The 18466-nt window shown below is 55.3% G+C and overlaps 6 protein-coding genes across 6 annotated transcripts; 3 read left to right on the top strand and 3 right to left on the bottom strand.

The window, feature by feature from the left end:
* Positions 1 to 182: 182 nt before the first annotated feature.
* On the bottom strand, positions 183 to 3272 carry CABS01_01068 (uncharacterized protein; the record flags this gene model as incomplete). Its single annotated transcript, XM_060534448.1, has 6 exons — positions 183 to 296; positions 342 to 640; positions 699 to 1036; positions 1103 to 1422; positions 1481 to 3060; positions 3110 to 3272. 6 exons carry the CDS (start codon positions 3270 to 3272, stop codon positions 183 to 185), a joined length of 2814 nt encoding a protein of 937 aa, XP_060401526.1.
* Positions 3273 to 4355: 1083 nt separating this feature from the next.
* On the bottom strand, positions 4356 to 6992 carry CABS01_01067 (uncharacterized protein; the record flags this gene model as incomplete). Its single annotated transcript, XM_060534447.1, has 2 exons — positions 4356 to 6328; positions 6407 to 6992. 2 exons carry the CDS (start codon positions 6990 to 6992, stop codon positions 4356 to 4358), a joined length of 2559 nt encoding a protein of 852 aa, XP_060401525.1.
* Positions 6993 to 7428: 436 nt separating this feature from the next.
* Positions 7429 to 8465, top strand: CABS01_01066 (ATP-dependent Clp protease proteolytic subunit; the record flags this gene model as incomplete). The annotated part of the gene is made up of 5 exons (XM_060534446.1): positions 7429 to 7596; positions 7653 to 7671; positions 7733 to 7758; positions 7815 to 7956; positions 8029 to 8465. 5 exons carry the CDS (start codon positions 7429 to 7431, stop codon positions 8463 to 8465), a joined length of 792 nt encoding a protein of 263 aa, XP_060401524.1.
* Positions 8466 to 9405: 940 nt separating this feature from the next.
* CABS01_01065 (dihydroxy-acid dehydratase) lies at positions 9406 to 11265 on the top strand (the record flags this gene model as incomplete). The annotated part of the gene is made up of 2 exons (XM_060534445.1): positions 9406 to 9482; positions 9540 to 11265. The coding sequence occupies 2 exons, from the start codon at positions 9406 to 9408 to the stop codon at positions 11263 to 11265; spliced, it is 1803 nt and encodes a 600-aa protein (XP_060401523.1).
* A 661-nt stretch (positions 11266 to 11926) lies between these two features.
* CABS01_01064 (acyltransferase) lies at positions 11927 to 12986 on the bottom strand (the record flags this gene model as incomplete). Its single annotated transcript, XM_060534444.1, has 2 exons — positions 11927 to 12897; positions 12956 to 12986. The coding sequence occupies 2 exons, from the start codon at positions 12984 to 12986 to the stop codon at positions 11927 to 11929; spliced, it is 1002 nt and encodes a 333-aa protein (XP_060401522.1).
* Positions 12987 to 14088: 1102 nt separating this feature from the next.
* On the top strand, positions 14089 to 17966 carry CABS01_01063 (kinesin motor domain-containing protein; the record flags this gene model as incomplete). The annotated part of the gene is made up of 7 exons (XM_060534443.1): positions 14089 to 14109; positions 14241 to 14439; positions 14509 to 14660; positions 14745 to 15179; positions 15239 to 16121; positions 16181 to 17859; positions 17919 to 17966. The coding sequence occupies 7 exons, from the start codon at positions 14089 to 14091 to the stop codon at positions 17964 to 17966; spliced, it is 3417 nt and encodes a 1138-aa protein (XP_060401521.1).
* Positions 17967 to 18466: the final 500 nt, after the last annotated feature.

Genomic DNA, 18466 nt, shown 5'->3' with positions numbered 1-18466 from the left:
ATGAGCGGCTTTGGCCTCTGGATAAGAAATCGGCCGGCCTCTCCCTTCGACTTGCCCCTACCATCTCGATAATGTCAAAATGAAGCAAAGAAAATCAGCCCAAGATGAAGAAAACGAAAACGAAAGCAAGCCATGTCTGCCATGAAAGCATCCCCTCCAAATGCCCTCTTCTCCATCGCAAATTACTCCTCGGTCTCACCAGGCTCCGTCTTGAGAGCAATCTCATCCTCCTTGGCAAACTCATTGCCCGCGTCATCGTTATCATCGTTTTCGTCGAAGGCAATCAAGGGCGCGGCCTGAGGAAGTCGCGCCTCAACTCGCTGTCACTCCTTTTGCCACACGCCAATGAGCTCGATGAGCTTCCTCTCCGTCGCTTCATCGATGCCTGTCCCTTCATAATCATTCTTCTTGGCTCCATTGACGCCAAGGCGAGTCGAAATGCGCTTCAACTCCTTCTGTATTACCACTCCACAGCCTTCTTTAGGATCTTGCCAGTAACTCTTGGTAGCGAGCATCACCTGATGGACCTCTGCTCGGAGCTTCACCTCAAGGTCATCGCGGACCATTTCGAACATGCCGAAACCAATAGTCTCCACGTGCTCAGATATCTCTGCTGACTGCTTCTTCATGATACCTGGGCCTGCTTGAATGTCAGCCATTGTATTTCCCTGCGAGGTTCAGTAGACAATACAACATACCCCTCTTGCTGAGCGCGGCTTCGAAACCCGGCTTCATCTGCTTGGTCAGAGTACTGAGAACGTCAACCTTTGACATCCTCAAAGCCTTCCCGCGAAGTTTGTCCATGCTAGCCACAATCTTGTCTGTGAAGAGCAGGAAGACATTCTCCATTTTGTAAGAGTTCTTCTTCACCATGTCCCGGAATGACACCGGAAGGTCCTCATTGTCTAGAAGAACTGTGATCCATTGATCGAACGCGAGGTGTATAGTTCCCCTAACCTTGTCTTTGAGTGTGGGGAAGTTCCGCGAGAATGCAGTCTGCCACTTCTCGTGGTGGCCTCGCCAGAATGATGTGTGCCTGTTTCCTAGTCAATTGAGCTCTCGAAGTTGAGAACACCAGTGGGAATCTCCGTGTGGTACTTACACGTCAGCCATCCAGTTGAAAGTGCGTCGGACTGCACCCTTTTTGGGAACAGTTCTGTAAAGACCGCCGTGTCTCCTGATAGAAGCCTTATAGGTACCCCAATGCACCTTCTCGTGTTTACCTGCAGAAGACGCATGACCTTTTGGGTTTTTACTTTCCCACGCCTTGATGGCATGCTTGAGATTGTCGAAACATCGTTCCAATTGGTTTTCCCCGTTCTCGTGGATTTTAACGTAGGTTTTCACCAAATTCTTCCTTCGCAACGGTTTCATGGTGATTAACTGGCGCTGGATTTTGATCCTCACCTTCTTTATGATTTCCTATGACGGATCAATATGGCCATTCCCTTCTTGGGACAAATGTCATTGGTCAACATACCTTCAAATCATCACCAACCTCGCGGACTGCTTGTCGAATTTTCTTCTTCTCATCTGTTGTGAGAACGGGCAAGGTGTCGAACTCATCTTTGGTCCATCCATGAACTGCGTCGAAGAGCACCTGGATATGATGTAGGTCGCTGTCAACCCATGCTTCCCTGATGGGAAGCGACGTATCGGTAAGCCATTTGCCCAAAGCCGGGATGCCAGTCGACTCGAGGGTCGGGAAACCTGTCGCATCCTTGCCAAACTTCATCTTGTTGTAAGCATGACTGCTTAGAGGAATGACCGCGGGTAAGGATGATGCAATTGCTTGCGATGATGCATGGCTTTTTGCGGCCTTTAGCAGACTTTCGACGACGTTCTGTACCATTTTGCAGTTCCGTTCCTGAATGCAGAGATACTTCAATCGAGACTCGCCCTCTTCAATCGCCTGTTCCTCTTCCAATTGCGCCTCAACTAGCCGTGTTGTCATGGACTCGTCGTCTTCATAGGAGTCAACTCTCTGTCTCTTGTTATCTCCTGAAACATCAGAGGCGTGTCTGCGTTTGTTGGTGCCGCCTTTCTTCTTCAAAGACACACGAGTGTAGTCCTCAGCTTCAGAGTTGAACTCGTCATCTTCAGACTCTTCTGGCGGGGCACCTCTCAGACGACGCTGCAGCTCTATGATCTCTATGGTTGGGAATTCCTCCGCCGCATTTGCAGTCTGGATGTCGTCGATCTTTGTGATCGCGACACAGAGGGTATCGGCTTTGAACTTGTTGTCCAGGTGAAACTTCATCAAGTCGTTCTCCGTAAAGATGAGGTCTGCGGCTGCCTTGTTGTCTCCTGCTCTGGATGCCGGAGAAACGACGATCTGCTTCGCCAGTCTGTCCTGGAACGTCTCAGCAATCTCAGCCCTGAATGACAGAGCATCCTGGGTTCCGGGTAGATCAACAAGTTTAAGCCCATGCCGGAGAATAGGCGCCTTCAGGTATATTTCAACCTGTTCCACCAACGGCCAGTACTGAGTTCGGTGTGAGTTCAGGTCCATGCTCTCCGCATAAGGCCTGAGCATCTTCTTGAACTTGTTCGCATTGGGGGCTGAAATGGTTCTGCTGCACGTTTTATCGTTGGTAAGTAGCCGGAGTCCTCTGTTGCGAATCTTATTGAAATTGCCCTTTTGCATGATCTCAATCGGCGATAGACTTCGTATGTCTTCCTCCTCCAGACCAGACCAAGCGCAAACCATGTCGATGTTCCGTTTACTGTAGTAGCTGCAACTTTCGCTCTGATCCGCATCGTCGTCATCGTGAGCTTCACGTTGATTGTCTGATTCGGCGAGCTCTTCCTTGAGGCCAGTCAGCTCAGCTTCGACCGTCGCCCAGCTCTTGGACGTGATTTTGGCGCTGTAGCGCTTGTTCTCTCCAGACTCATGATTGTAGCCGTAAATGCAGACCGCGGCTGTACACGCTTCCACCTGTGACGTTGGAACAATTTCGCTTCGGAGAAGCTCGTTGAGCAGGGAGCTTTTCCCCAGACCTGTTTCGCCTTGGACGCCGACGAGAATTTCCCGAGACAGAGATGTGCGCTTCAAATTGACTGAGGCGAAAGTTAGCAAAGCCCAAAAGATGATGGAATCCAGACTTACGAAGGTTACTCTCCCAGTCTCTCACATCTTGCTTGTGACTGCTGTTGGAGATGTGTTGGAGAATCTTTGGTATTTCCTGCAATATACCAAGGCCGAACTCACGCGCCTTCTCCTTCACCCTAACTCGGTCCCCAATGTTGGTGAGAATTGACGCATCAGCCATTCTGGCTTCTGAAGCAAGATGCCTGTTGACCTCGCAGTGAAATACTCTAGGTAAGATGCTGGTCTGAAGAGAGGCTAGAAAGCTTCAGGGCAAGAGAAAGCAGACAATAAATTTGGGAAAAACGTTTGATGTTGATCGCGGATGAGAAGCAGATTGTCATCAAAGTTTGAAAAAGAGAGGGTTGAAGGCAACGAGGGCAAGAGGTAAAGGCCGGAAGGTAGGAACTGGTGAAGACCAGAAGGGAAGGAGGCCAGAAGCAATGAAGGCCAGAAGCAATGAAGGCTAGAAGCAATGAAAGCTAGAAGCAATGAAAGCTAGAAGCAAGGAACATCGGAAGCAATGAAGCTTGGAAGGAATGCAATGTATTGACGTCCGGAAGTGTTGAAGTCGTGGAAGAGGGAAGGTTGGAGTTGTAAGGTTGAAGTCGTTGGAGGAAGAAGAGAGGTTTTTATAGAGCCGAAATGAGGGTGGCATCAGTGAGAAGGAGAAGGAGAGGAAGGAGGCATTCGTGAGAGTCTAACGCAGGATAAACAGGGAAGGCAAGATCAAATGAATCAAGATTGAGGCAGGAGGACCAAGAGGCAGCTCCCTCTTGCTTTCGAATTTCTTGATGGCAGTGGGAAATATTTGGTGATCAATCGTAAGCTTTCGCCCGAGGCATGAGCATTAGTGGAAAAGAGTCCAGATCTGTTAGTATTCGAATCTAGCAGCTGCTAGGATTGCTTCTATGCCAGGTTGATTTGACCTCAGACTAGCCTCAAGGTCACTGGTTCCGAGAAACCCACTTAGAGGACTCTCGAGACCGTTCAGTTAACACCTGACTAATGAAATTATTTAATTATAATGCTGATTGGGGTATTTCCTATCCTTCGAGACGTTACCAAAGCGTCTCCCTTGTTCTTGTTGGGTATGTGGCTCCATCTTCAGGTCCTTAACTCTCATCACGCCTTCTAACATAGGAAGGATGTATCCCTTCCCTTCGTTCCTGCAGTGTACATAAATCCTGATATGGCTATCCGCTCCTTCCGTCTTACCCAAGGTTCCTGACTGCCCGGACGGGAAAGAGAATTGCTCCGTGCAAGTCTACCAGCGTGGCTTGACTGTTCTCACCTTTGGCTTCTTGACCTCTGCTTTGGGTTCCGATGTCCCTTTGACATCGGCCTTGGGTGTAGTCTCGGCTGTCGTAGCGACACGCTGAGGCTTAGATCCGCCTTCAACTTCGGCCAAAGGTGAAGTCAAACCGGCCTCGTTGACGACCTTGGCGGGGGCTACCGACTTGACGGCAGAGTTGCCCCGAGAGCCAGATCCAGAACCGACCTTGGGTGTCGCCATGAGCTGGGCAGTGAAGTCGGCTGCAGTCATTGGCGTGGCTACATCTTTGGTTGAGCGCCTAGGTGTGGCTGCCGCTTTGGCTTTGGTCGGAGGCCGTTTAGGGACTTCAGCCTTCCTGTCGACCTTGATCGCAGGTATGGGCTTGATGGCGGCGCTGTTCCAAGCACTGGGTGAGGACACGGCTCGTGGTATCGCCGTGAGCTGAGCAGTGAAGTCGGCCGAGCTCGTGGCCGCCGCTATAGGCCTTGGCATGGTTGTACTGCTGCTCCCAAACCCGACTCCGCGTTCTGCCCCGACCTCTGCCGTCTTATCCCTGGGTTCATCGAAGCCTTGCATCTCCCGCTGGATTCTCTCCTGAATTATTCTCGCCCGCTCAGCCTTGGCCCGTATATACCCCTCCCTCGCCTCCTCCTCCAGCCTGAATTGCTCCTGTACAAGCTCCTCCTGGCGCTCCTCCTCCCTCCTCTTTCTATCGAGCCTCCTCTTCTCCGCAGATACCTCGGCGACCTTTTCCGCGGATGGATACTCGGCCATGTACGCCTGCAGCTTCCATAGGTACAGCTGCAGCGGAATCGACCGCTTCTTCTTGACGACGAAGAGCGAGCGCTCGCGGAACACGGGTATCTCCCGCAGCTTCGCGAGGTACTTTGGCCCCATGAGCCGCCCGATGTCGTAAATGGGCAGGCTCTTTTCGTACTTTGCGTCCGGGACGTCGTAGGTCGCAAACGGCTTTACCTTCCCCTTCTTCATCCACTCGTCCCACCGACTCTCCCCCGCGGTGATATTCGCCGCATCATACCACAGCAAACAGCTCCGCTTCTGGGCGTCGTGGACATCTTCCCACGTCTCGAGGGGCTGGATGCACGAGCTACGCCCTTCGCCCGCCTCGACGTGCCAAGTGACGTACTTCATGATATTCTTGCGCAGGTTCTCTAGAACAAAATCGCCCATGTCCTGGCGCCAGACGAGGCGTTTGGGGATATCCGAGTTCATGACCTTTGGGTTCCTGCCGAGGAGGGTGCGCCAGCCGTCGCCGAAGGGAGTTTTGCCGCGTTTGCCTGCCATGGAGTCGATGACGGGTTTGCGGGAGACGACGTAGGCGGAGGGGGATTTGAGAAGGAGCTGGTCTGTTTCTTTTTGTTTTACGAGGGGGTCCTCGGGGAGTTGTTTCTGGGGGGTGGGAGGAAGAGATACGGCTCCAGAGCGGCTCTTTTCCTTTTTGGCGTTCTTCTCGGATCCGATTACGTTTGTGAAATGCTGCTCAAAGTCGTTTCCTGCTGTGTCGAGGGTTTGGGGCTCTTTTTTGCTTTGCTTTTTGGATTCGACCTTCTCCTCTTCAGGTTTCGTGGATCCGGTCGTCTCTTCGGAACACTTTTTGGACTCGTCCTCTGCATTGTCGGCCTTCTTGGATTTGCCCTCCCCTTTGCAAGCTTTCCTCGGTTCGCCATTCACTTCATTGAGCTCTTTCGAATCGTCCTTCCCCTGCTTAATAGCACCATTCTCCACGTCGTCAACCTTTTCTGACCGATTCTCCATATCATCAAGCTTCCTAAGCTCCTCTTCCATGGCGTCTTTATGTGTCCACGATACTTCAACGTCGCCTGGTATAAACCAGTGCCCCTGGGTGTCCGGATTCGTAACAGCCTTGAAGTTTTGAAGAAAGTATTTCGGCAGAGACGTCCCCGTGACGGGACAGAATCGGACAGGCGAGGCGAGAGCATGTACTGCAAGAGGTCCGTCACATCAGCATTCCGCTTCCTCGGAGTCCTCATACAAATAGGAGGGGGATTCCCGCTACTGACCGTACGGGTTCTGTTCCAACTTGACGCGGAACCTGCCCCCGTTGGGCAACTTGTTCATGACAATGAGCCTTGGGCTCCGCGTCTTCTTGTCTTTGCCCATCCTAGTCTTATACTTGTGTTTCCTCGGTGCCGCCCCAGACGAAGACAAAGAATAATCCCGGACCTTGTCGCTCTTGGATTTCGGTCTGGGCTTGGGCGTCCGGTACCTCGTGCGTACATCCATCCACACGGGGTCCATGACGGGCGAGATGGGCAGGTCGCCCGCGGACGTCTTGACCTTCTTGTTCTCCTTGTCGATCCGTACGTCTTTTGCGATTCCGTCGTGGCCTAGGACCTCTTGGATTCTCTTGGTGAAGTGCGCCTGTCTTTCCTCTGCCCTGCGCTTCGGCGCATCTCGTATCGCTTGTGCTTTTGCTTCTTTCTTCGATATTGGCGGTATCGGCGGTGCCCTACCCGCTGCCTTGGCTTCTCTTTCTCTTATGTACTTCTTGGACAAGAAAACGGGCCCCGGTCTGGCCGGGGGGGTTGTGCCATAGCTTCTGTGAGAAGTTCGGGGCACTCGTCGAATGCCTGGGAATGGCTTCATCGCGGTCGAGGGAAAGACCCCCGGAGGAGGGAGCGATTGTTGCAAAGTGTCGCCGGTGTGGTCGTTTGGTCACGCTTGGCCAGATAGGAGAGGGACTGCCGGCTGCAATGGGTGCGCAACAGATCGGACGTTGGCAAATCGCCCAGAGACTTGAAGATTCGGAAGGGATCCCCGGAGTGGCGGCCCAGCTCAGGAATACGGCGCAGACGAAAAAAAGAGCTTTACGCGCCTCGGGGCAATTTTTAGACGAGGGACGCGTGGGGGAAGCTCGGAGCTCGGGGGCGCGCACAGGGGCCAACCAGCTTTCCCAGCGGACGTCACACCTCTCCCACCAGTGCTTGCTGCCGTCGATTGCCGCTTTTTCGCATACTTTCTACTTGGTTCCTCTTTGACACTGCAACACCACACATGCGCCATTGCTTTCGCACCCTCCGCCATGAACTGTCAAAGAACATTATTCCGAGCCCTGAGGGCCGTCCCGCGGCGGCAGCACGTCAGGGCCTTTTCAAACTTCCCATTGCCGGGCTTCCCTCCCGTCGCAGGAGGCGGTAGCAGCAGCCCACCTGTTGGAAACATCCCTCTGCCTTACATCACCGAGGTTTCGGTTCGTCTACCCATGGCTATTTGGAGATACTTTGGTCGCGAAAGCTAATTGATTAGTCGAATGGTTGGAGGACATGTTAGTACACCGCGACTGCTTCTGTAATTGGGTATCCCCCCCTCGCTGACCACGCAGGTAGACGACATCTTTTCCAAGCTGCTTCAGGTACGATTCTATAGACCCTTCGAGATGTCGCGCGCATCAAGCTGACACATGCATAGGAACGCATTGTCTGCCTCAATGGCGCGATCGACGATACCGTTTCCGCATCGATAGTAGCACAGCTCCTGTGGCTCGAGTCCGATAGCCCCGACAAGGCGATTACGATGTACATCAACTCCCCAGGAGGCTCAGTATCATCAGGTTCGACGGATACCCCAATTCGCCATTAAACAGCGTAATATGGAAGATGCGGGACTGACGAAGAGATAAAAGGGCTGGCCATCTACGACACAATGACATACATCAAATCACCAGTATCGACAGTCTGCCTCGGCGCGGCCTCCTCCATGGCAGCGCTGCTACTGACGGGAGGCGAGGCGGGCAAGAGATACGCCCTGCCGCACAGCTCCGTCATGATCCACCAGCCGCTGGGCGGGACGCAGGGCCAGGCGTCGGACATTCTCATCTACGCGAACCAGATCCAGCGCATCCGCAAGCAGATTAACGAGATCATGAAGCGGCACGTTAATAAGTCGTTTGGGCACGACAAGTACAGCCTGGAGGAGATTCACGACCTGATGGAGCGCGATAACTACCTGTCGGCGGAGGAGGCCAAGAGCATGGGTGTTATTGACGAGATTCTGACACGGAGGGAGGAGAAGGATCTCAAGGAGAAGGATTCGACGGAGGAGCACAAGACGAAGCCCTAAGTCCGTAAGGATTGTGGCCGACTGATATCCAGAGCTGATTTGTAACACCAATTCTATCCGTAGTGAAGCTACCTGGGTGTAATGGAGCTGAGCTGCGATTGTAGGAGAGGAATATGGAGGCAGCACGCGCGTTGCCGGGTAGCCGCGACCCACTTTCGGCGGGATCGGTGTAGAAAAGAGGGTCTCGTCCGGGACCGGAAGCATTCCGGGCTTATCGGAAATAACCATGAGGTAATCGGATGAGGTAAAGCTGGGATCGATGCCATCACACCTTGATGCTTCTCAGAGCTCGGAACATCTTCATTAGCAAAGAATGTAGACTCTAGGGAAGTTCAATTGACGATGAAATGCTTGAAATTGTGTTGTATTCGACCTCTGTTGGTGGTGTGGTTACAGTCGCACACCGTGGCTGACCTTGCTGACCTTGCACCCGACGCCGGTGGCTCACCTCGAGCTGTGCAGCAGAACGCAGCCAAATGGCACCAAACCTGGGGGGGAACGGAGCGTCGGAACCACAGCTGCGGCCAATTAGCGACGAGGTATTTCAATGCGGGGAGCACTCGGCGGGGAGCTCCAGAAATTTTAGGAGCCGACATCGCCCCAAATTGTTCCCCCCCCCTGTGGTTTTGGCTCTGGCTCTGGCTGCTAGCGGCTGCTCCAAAAAAACCATCAACGTCTCTTTGCTCGCCGTGTCCCTGTGACTGTCCCTGTGATCTCGGGTCTTTCTTCCACCGCACCTCTTTTTTCCTTTTCTTCGTGACTCACCTGGCATCAATATAAAAGAGGAAAAGAATCAAGGAAACAGATTCGAAAAAGGAGATCAATTGGGAACTCAATTGAACAACACTCTCTTACACACGCCTCATCTTTTCCTCCCCTTCCCTTCACCCCCTTCCGCTGCGTCGTCTCCTGGGGCTTGCCCGGTGATACCCTCGACGAAATGCTCTCCAGGTCCATCGCCCGCCAGTCACAAGCTCTCAGAGCTGCGACAAGGCGTCCTGCCTTTGCCAGCCATGCGTAAGAAACCCCCAATCGACCATCAATGGCAAATAGCTAACGTCAGTATCTCTACAGACGTCTCCTCTCCTCCACCGCGCCCCGACGCGCCGACGAGAAGCTGAACAAGGTCTCGGCCAACATCACCCAGCCCAAATCCCAGGGCGCCTCCCAGGCCATGCTGTACGCCACCGGCCTGTCCGAGGACGACATGAACAAGGCCCAGGTCGGCATCTCGTCCGTCTGGTACGAGGGCAACCCCTGCAACATGCACCTGCTCGACCTCTCCAACCTCGTCCGCAAGTCCGTCAAGGACGCCGGCCTCATCCCCTACCAGTTCAACACCATTGGTGTCTCGGACGGCATCTCCATGGGCACAAAGGGCATGCGCTACTCCCTCCAGTCCCGCGAGATCATCGCCGACTCCATCGAGACCGTCATGAACGGCCAGTGGTACGACGGAAACATCTCCCTGCCCGGCTGCGACAAGAACATGCCCGGCGTCGCCATCGCCATGGGCCGCGTCAACCGCCCCAGCATCATGGTCTACGGCGGCACCATCAAGCCCGGCTGCAGCAAGAGCGGCGAGTCCATTGATATCGTTTCCGCTTTCCAGGCCTACGGCCAGTACATCACCGGCGAGATCACGGAGGAGGAGCGCTTCGACATCATCCGCAACGCCTGCCCCGGCTCCGGCGCCTGCGGCGGCATGTACACCGCCAACACAATGGCCACCGCCATCGAGACGCTCGGCCTGACGATGCCGCACAGCTCCAGCAGCCCCGCCGAGGATCCCGCCAAGAAGGCCGAGTGCGAGAACATTGGCTCTGCCATCAAGAACCTCCTCAAGGAGGACATTCGCCCGCGCGATATCATGACCCGCCAGGCCTTTGAGAACGCCATGGTCGTCGTCAACATCCTCGGAGGCAGCACCAACGCCGTCCTCCACCTGCTCGCCATCGCCGACTCCGTCGGCATCAAGCTCACCGTCGACGACTTCCAGGCCGTCTCGGACCGCACGCCCTTCCTGGCTGACCTGAAGCCCTCTGGAAAGTACGTCATGGCCGACATGCACCGCATCGGCGGCACCCCCGGCCTGCTCAAGTTCCTCCTCAAGGAAGGCCTCATCGACGGCTCCGGCATCACCGTCACGGGCAAGACGATGAAGGAGAACGTCGCCAGCACGCCCGACTTCCCCGAGGACCAGCCCATCATCCGCCCCTTCAGCAACCCCATCAAGCCGACGGGCCACATCCAGATCCTGCGCGGCCAGCTCGCGCCCGGCGGCTCCGTGGGCAAGATCACCGGCAAGGAGGGCCTCGTCTTCACGGGCAAGGCGCGCGTCTTCGACGAGGAGGACGGCTTCATCGCCGCCCTGGAGCGCGGCGAGATCAAGCAGGGCGAGAAGACGGTCGTCGTCATCCGCTACGAGGGGCCCAAGGGCGGCCCCGGCATGCCCGAGATGCTGAAGCCTAGCTCCGCCATCATGGGCGCCGGGCTGGGCAAGGACGTGGCGCTGTTGACGGACGGACGGTTCTCTGGCGGCTCGCACGGGTTCCTGATTGGGCATATCGTGCCTGAGGCGATGGAGGGCGGGCCGATCGGGTTGGTGCAGGACGGGGACGAGATCACGATTGACGCGGAGAAGAGGGTGATTGATACGGATGTGTCGGACGAGGTGATGGCGGAGCGGAGGGCCAGGTGGACGGCGCCGCCGCCCAAGTATACCAAGGGTACGCTGAAGAAGTATTCTGCTCTCGTGAGCGATGCTAGCTCTGGATGTGTCACGGACGGCAAGATCTGAGCTTTTTCTGTCTGTGGGATAGAGAGCAGCGAGAAAAAGGAGAGAGAGAGAAGGAGGAGGAAGGATTCTCCTATTTTTGGTCAATTTTCTTTTTGGCGGAATTCAAAAAGGGAGCGGCGGGGTTTGTTTCCTCATTTTTTTTTCTGCTAGAGGTTTCTTCTACACTGTTATACCATCTTCTTGTACGGCTTCGGAAAAGGTAGTCCCCCCAAAATCGGAGTTTTGTTTACATGGTTCACCAGATTGCATGAAGAGGTGGTTCGCTGCTGTATAATTGGCGAGGAGTGTTGATATAAAAAGAAGGCAGAAGATTGTTCAACGCGAATGTCAATACTCGTGGTATACGTAAAAAACACTACAAAACGTCCACACCTGGATTCCGTTTACACGTTTACACGACGGCTTCCCTTAACGGATGCTCGCCCATGCCGCTTTTTTTTTTTTTCGTTCTGCCCTTGCTTCTTGCCTCTCCAAACGATTCCTGGAAAGCATTGGCACGACAAGCGCCTCCGAAGCTCCTAGCTATGCAATAACACATATACCTCGCGGGGCAAAACGTAACAACGTAAAATGCACGACGGCCGCCAGCTTGCCAAACTACCGTTCGATTCCCCTTCTGCGCTTTGCTTGGGAACTAGTCGGAGGCTTCGGGGTCGCTTGCTCACTTGCGTCCGTTCCACGCCTCGATAAAGGCAGCCTTATCGCGTAACGTCAACCCGACGCGCTTATTCCGACACAGCCTGGCCAGCGCCTCCCCGACCTTATCCAGCACGCGTTGTTCCTCGATCGAGAGCGCCGGCGCATCGCCGCCTCCGGCCCCGATTCTGCGTTGCGCGGCGTTCTCCCCGGAAGCGGCGGAGGAGGAGACGCCGTTGGTCTGGGCGGCGGAGGAGTTGAGGATGCTCTCGGCGACGCGGACGCGGATGCAGGTCGTCGGGCGGGAGAGCAGGTCCCAGAGGAACTTGGCCCAGCGGCCGGGGATCGGGGTCGTCACGTCGGCGGGGGTGTAGCGGATGCTGACGGGGAAGATGTGGACTTCCGGGCTGACGGCGAGGAGGGAGGGGGTGAAGGGGAGGACGCCCTTTCCGTTGGTGGTGCCTCCTTCGGGGAAGACGGCGACGACGCGGTCCGGGTAGCGGGCGACGAGGGCGGCGAGGTCGGTGAGCTTTCGGGTCGCTGGCGGCGGTGCGAAGCGGACGGGGGAGAGGGCGTAGAAGACGGCGCGGAGGAGGGAGATTTGTTCTACGGATCTGGTGTTTGGGTAGGAGATTGTGAAGACGGGGTCGAAGATTGCGGCGAGGTAGACGGCGTCGATGGGGGATGTGAAGTTTGCGGCGATGACGGAGCCCGGGTGGGGGAAGCGCTGCGGGGGTTGGTCGGCGAGGGTGCCGCGGCGGACGCCGTCGAGCTGGAGGTCGACCCACCAGATGCCGGGGATGCCCATCATGCCCCAGAGGAGGACTTTGCGGACGGCAACGGGGAGGAAGGGGCATAGGTGCTGGAGGAAGAGGAAGTAGGTTGCCGCGTAGGTTAGGAAGAGGGGGAGGCGGATGAAGAAGAGGAAGGTGTGGAAGATTGAGGAGAGGGGGGAGAGGGCTGTTTTGACGGGGATGAAGGGCGAGATGCCCGAACCTGTTGGATGTTAGTCTGTAGAACAGTGAAGGTATCGTGATCGGTGGGTTGTCTTTACCTTTGTCGCGGAACTGGCTGAACTTCTCCATTGTGGGAGATGTGGTGGGAGGTGTGACGAAATGGTCGTATAAGTCCAAGCTGACGGGGAGGGGTGGAGCGTAAGGTAAGGTAGAGGCGGGTTGGTCACCGCGACATGAGGCTCCGGATCGCAACGGTCGTGGTGTTTTTTCTTGTTTAGATGGACCTTGGCGTACCAAGGGCGGATCGACGCAAGGACGTTGAGAAGAACGAACAGACAGACCAGAGAAGGAGGGGAAAGCTGAAGAACAGAAAATGGAGTGAGACTCGGCAATGGCTGCTCTCGTGTCACGCAACTCAATGTTCCTCTGTGGTTCTCCCAGCACCGAGTTTCCCGGTCCGTTGGGAAAGGAGCAGCGAGACAACGAAATCTCAGATGCGACGTGAGCTGGCGAATGAGCTTCCCAACGTCATGGTGCGGCGGACGGCCAGCAGTGACATGTGAAATTTAAAGAATAAAAAGAAATAAAACCAAAAAAAAAAAAAGGGAACCACCACGTTGCGTTGCGCCAGAGGTGGCTGCAGGACGGGGATGCAGTGGCACGCAGTGGTCAGACGCGCGACCGCTTACCGAATCAGGACAGCTGCACCTGATTCTGCTGAGGTAAGCTGGTCTCCGGCGAAGCTTCGGATATTCTCGTGAGATGAAGCCTCAGGCAGCAAGACATGCAGTGACGATCCAGATACAACCATGGTGATTACCTAAGGTACTGCCTGGTGTCGGCGTCCCATGTCCATCTTATGTCAGCGTTGCACAATTCCCGTTGCCCCGGGCAGCCGTCCCCACCCCCGGCTGTCACAAGTTGTGTGCGATTGTGGCAGCGCCTCGACTGTGTACACAATTCACAGTAAACACTCAGACCCTGGTGATGCACCTCTCCACCAGTCACGATTGACAACCCACACCCCTCCCCATACTGCAATCATAGCTGTGGGCTCTCTCTTTTTGTGAGCCATTCCCGCTGCTGCTGCTGCTGCTGCTGCTGCTCCTTGCCGCATGCCTGCTCCAACTTCACAACGTCTTCTCCTACCGCGTCCAGAACCGGAGCGCTGCTCCTCGTGTCCCACATCATCATACCCGTTGTCGCTCGTCGCGTAGACAGCATCCTCAACATGGACACTGCGGAGAATACGGTATGTCTTGCATTCACATCCAGATCCGGGACATGAAGCTTTGGCGATGTCGCAAAGCTACAATGAACCAGAGCAGCGACAGAGCAGAGCCACGATGGACCATACGCAGCTAACAACATGCCCCTTCACAGCAGCATCACTTCCGATCCTCCGTCATGCGACCTCATAGCAACCTCCCGCGACCAGGCGCCTTCACCTCTGGCCTCTCCGAAATGAACGAAGCGCAAAGCAACGCGCGCGCGCACCCGTCCATGATACCGCCGCCGGGCGCATCCAAGATTGGCTCCCTCAACAGCGCCATGAACCTGAAGAGGGAGGTCCCCAAGCCAGGTTGGTCTTACTACCCTCCCGGTTTGCGCTGGGATGACTGGTTGCGGCTGCTGACAGTGCCTTCTACAGCTGAGCATTCGGCTACCAAGCACCACAAGACCCTCGCCGAGAGGGCAGGCGAATACCCGACCAAGCCATCCTCGGCGGCGGCAGGCGCGGGTGCTTCTGGCATCGCCAGGGCCCCTTCTGTCAGGCGGGTGCCCGGGTCGACATTGGCAGAGGTAGGTTCCCCGGTTTCGTTGCCTTGCGTTGCCCATGTGTGAATCGTCCACCTCGCACCTCATCCCGAACAACCGACGTCGAAGCGTCCCGTCTCCTTGGACATGGCCCCCGAGTCGACTACGGCCTCCAGCATCGTTCTCCGGCTTGACGGTCTTCGGACGATCCTTTGGATAGCGGTGCACCTGTTTCGCTCTATACGGCATATCTGGCGGGTTGTCATCCAGGCCGTTCCTCGACCATTCCTCTGGCAAAGGCTGCTTGCGTTCTTCCCGCTTCCCTGGCACCAAAACACCCTCAGCCGACCACGTTCTCGTCCTCGAAACGGTCCTTCAGTACCCACGCCAACGTATATGCGAAGCGTCTCCGGTAGACTACAACTGTGGCTGGGGTTACAAAGCGACGGCGACAACACACGTAGCGGCATTCGACTACTCCTAGACGCCGAGGTCCAAGACGCCGAATGCTATCAGACCATGGAATGCGACGACGAGACGGACGACAGGGATGAGCTGCGTTGTGTACCGCCCGATGCTCGCTCACTACAACCACATGTAGTTTACATGCTGACTCGCAGCAGCTCAAAAACCCAGATAATATCAGACCTCGAAATGGGACGACGACATCACGATACAATCAGAACAGCAGCTTCTCCGCGAGCGTCGGCCCCCGAGGCCATGAACGTGCAAAATCCTCCCTTGCTCACTCAAAGTCGGTACACGGACAGTCCCGGACCCGAAACACCAATCCGCATACGAGACCGCGCACGGCATACGGTCATCGATCTGAGGAAGAGTTTGATGGACCAATAGAACAACAGCATGGTACGGCTCTGCATTCCCAGCGACTGAACTTTCTGCGACCCCTTGAATTTCAGCCTAGCAAGGCTAGACACGCCAGTCACACGTCCCAAATGCATTCGCACAGAGAAGTTTCTCTTAGCAGTCGGTTTGGCGCACTATCCATCAAGGACGACGCCAGTACGACAAGCTCAGCACAAGATGAAGACCAAGTGGTTTTCAGCCAATATGGAGGAGACACCAGCGTCAGTTCAATCTCGACCATGGCGAGCATCGCGCAAGTGGACAATGCCACCATGCGCGCGCCATCACGCAGGGCCCTCACGAAACCGCCAGATCTGTCGCCCAAGAAGAGGCAGGCCAGTCGCATGACCGATCCTGTCACGCCTTCGCCAGATTCTAAGCGATCGAGGGCATTGATGGAGAGACTCGAAGAAACAATCATTGCCATCAAGGACTCGAGATCCCCGGCTAGATCCCCTTCTCCTTCTAGACTTCATTTTCTCACAAAAGATTCTAACTTGACCCAATTCGTAGGCTGGGATGTCGAGGGCAGGGTTGCCGAGCTTGACTCGCAGTTTAAGCAGGTGAAGGAGTCAATGACTGTCATGCTCTCTGACAAGGAGTTGATGGACGAGCGAGTGGAGATGTACAAGAAGAGAAGTGAGTAGTAGTTCGGACGACGAGCTACCTTAGCGCGGACTGAACTAATCGGCTGGCAGTATCTGAACTCGAAGCGGAACGAGACAAACTCGAAGACCGCAATGGGAATTTCCAAAATGAAATCAACAACATGCGCGACCAGATGCAAAAACTGACAATTGAATCCGAGACGGAAAAACGCAGTCACAAGTATGAGCTCGAGGACGAAGCCCGGAAGCACCGCCACGAGCTGGACGAACTGCGACGCGAGCTCAAGGATGAGACACAACGAGCGGAGAAGAGTCACCGCGAGGCTTTGGATGCTCTTGAGCGACATTTCAAAGCCGAGATTGAGGAAGAGCGTCACCAGAAGTCTAGGGAGGTGCAAGATTTACGAACGCGGCTCGGCCATGAGCAGCAAGATCTCAACGCCGTCCTTCAAAAGAAGGACAGAGAAGTGTCGGAAATGAGAGGCATAGTGGAGACGCTCAAGGGAGATTTGGACCGCGAGCAAAGTCTCAAAAAGGGACTCGAAGCCAGCATTTCGGAACTCTCTGCCTCCAACGTCACCCTCGAGGCCAAGATCAACTCGCTCAAGTCTCATGTCGAGTTCCTCGAGTCAGATAGTAAGGCGCAGTCAGACTCCTTCTCCAACATGGAAGCCAGATTGCAGGAAGCGCTCAAGGCGGCCCAAGTGGCCGAGGAGAAGCTCATCAAGGAGGAGACGGAACGCCGCGTCCTCTTCAACAAGTACCAGGAGCTCAAGGGCAATATCCGCGTCATGTGCAGAGTCCGTCCTGTGCTCAGCTCGTCAGAGGGTACGCCGGCCAAGGTTACCTTCCCCGATGAGAAGACATCTGCCGAGATTGCATTGCAGACGCAGGAAGTCAACAGTTTCGGCGACGTGTCGAACAAGAACATCAACTTTGAGTTTGACAGGGTGTTCGACCCGTCGGCCCAGAACCAAGATGTGTTTGACGAGATTTCGCAGCTCGTGCAAAGCGCGCTCGACGGTTACAACGTGTGCATCTTTTGCTACGGCCAGACGGGATCTGGCAAGACGCACACCATGTCTTCTGCAGACGGCATGATTCCTCGCGCGACGCACATGATTTACGACACGGTCACCAAGCTGAAGGAGAAGCAGTGGACCTACAAGATGGAGGGCTCCTTTATTGAGGTGTACAACGAGGAGCTCAACGACTTGTTGACGCCCAACAGCCGCGAGTCGGACGGCAGGGTGCGCAAGCTCGAGATCCGACACGACGATGCCCGCAAGCAGACGGCAGTGCTCAACTGCAAGACTGTGTCTCTTGATTCGGCGGATACGGTGGAGGTGATGCTCGCTGAGGCGCAGAACAACCGGTCAGTGGCGGCTACCAAGGCCAACGAGCGGTCGTCGCGTTCGCACAGCGTCTTCATCCTCAAGCTGTCTGGCTACAACTCGGCAACGGGAGAGCGGTGCGAAGGTACACTGAACCTGGTGGATCTTGCGGGCTCCGAGCGGCTCAAACACTCGCAGGCCGAGGGCGCCAGGATGAGGGAGACACAGAACATCAACAAGTCTCTGTCGTGTCTCGGCGATGTGATTGAGGCGCTCGGCAAGAAGAGCGGACACATCCCCTATCGCAACTCCAAGTTGACGCATCTGCTCCAGTACTCCCTTGGGGGTAACAGCAAGACGCTCATGTTTGTGATGGTCAGCCCGTTGGAGGCGCATCTGAAGGAGACGGTGACGAGTTTGCGTTTTGCTACCAAAGTGAGTTCAATGCGGCTGCGAATACACATGTATGAGAGAAACATGCTAACGCGAAGCAGGTTCATAATACCCATATTGGCACAGCCAAGGCTACGAAGAAGGCGTAGCAGACCGGCCGGATGGCTGATGAAGGCGTTCTTGGATCAGAGTCACGGTAACCGGGCCCGGCGTTGGAGGATTTATTGCGTGGTTGACGGGGCATTGTTGAAGCTGTATATCCTAGAAATACGTATGAGTACGATTTCGACATACAATGACAAGCCCAAGGGCACTTTGTACACACTCAATTGGAGTATGAGAGTGATTGTGTGAAGCAATTGGGAGATGGCTCCATTCATCACCTCATGATAGAGATGTCAGCCGTGGGGAACTTGGGCGCTGAGGTAAGGCATTATGGCCTGAAGGTCCTCCCCGCTGCAACTGCCCGGCCGGACCTAACCTCCCCTGCCTGTGCCAATGCTCCAACCCCACCATCCATTACCTCACAAGCTCGCCCGCCCCGACAACTTCCCGGCTTCCACTCCCTTTTCCGACTTGGAAGGTCGATAGACGCCGGCCGAACCAACAACGACGTGAGACACAAAAGGGGCTGCCGACGCCCGTTGTC

Source organism: Colletotrichum abscissum (assembly GCF_030869225.1).
Source record: "Colletotrichum abscissum strain IMI 504890 chromosome Unknown Scaffold_2.1, whole genome shotgun sequence".
NCBI lineage: Eukaryota > Fungi > Ascomycota > Sordariomycetes > Glomerellales > Glomerellaceae > Colletotrichum > Colletotrichum abscissum.
The sequence above is the reverse complement of the archived record's forward strand: the minus strand, read 5'-3'. Positions and strand labels throughout refer to the sequence as shown.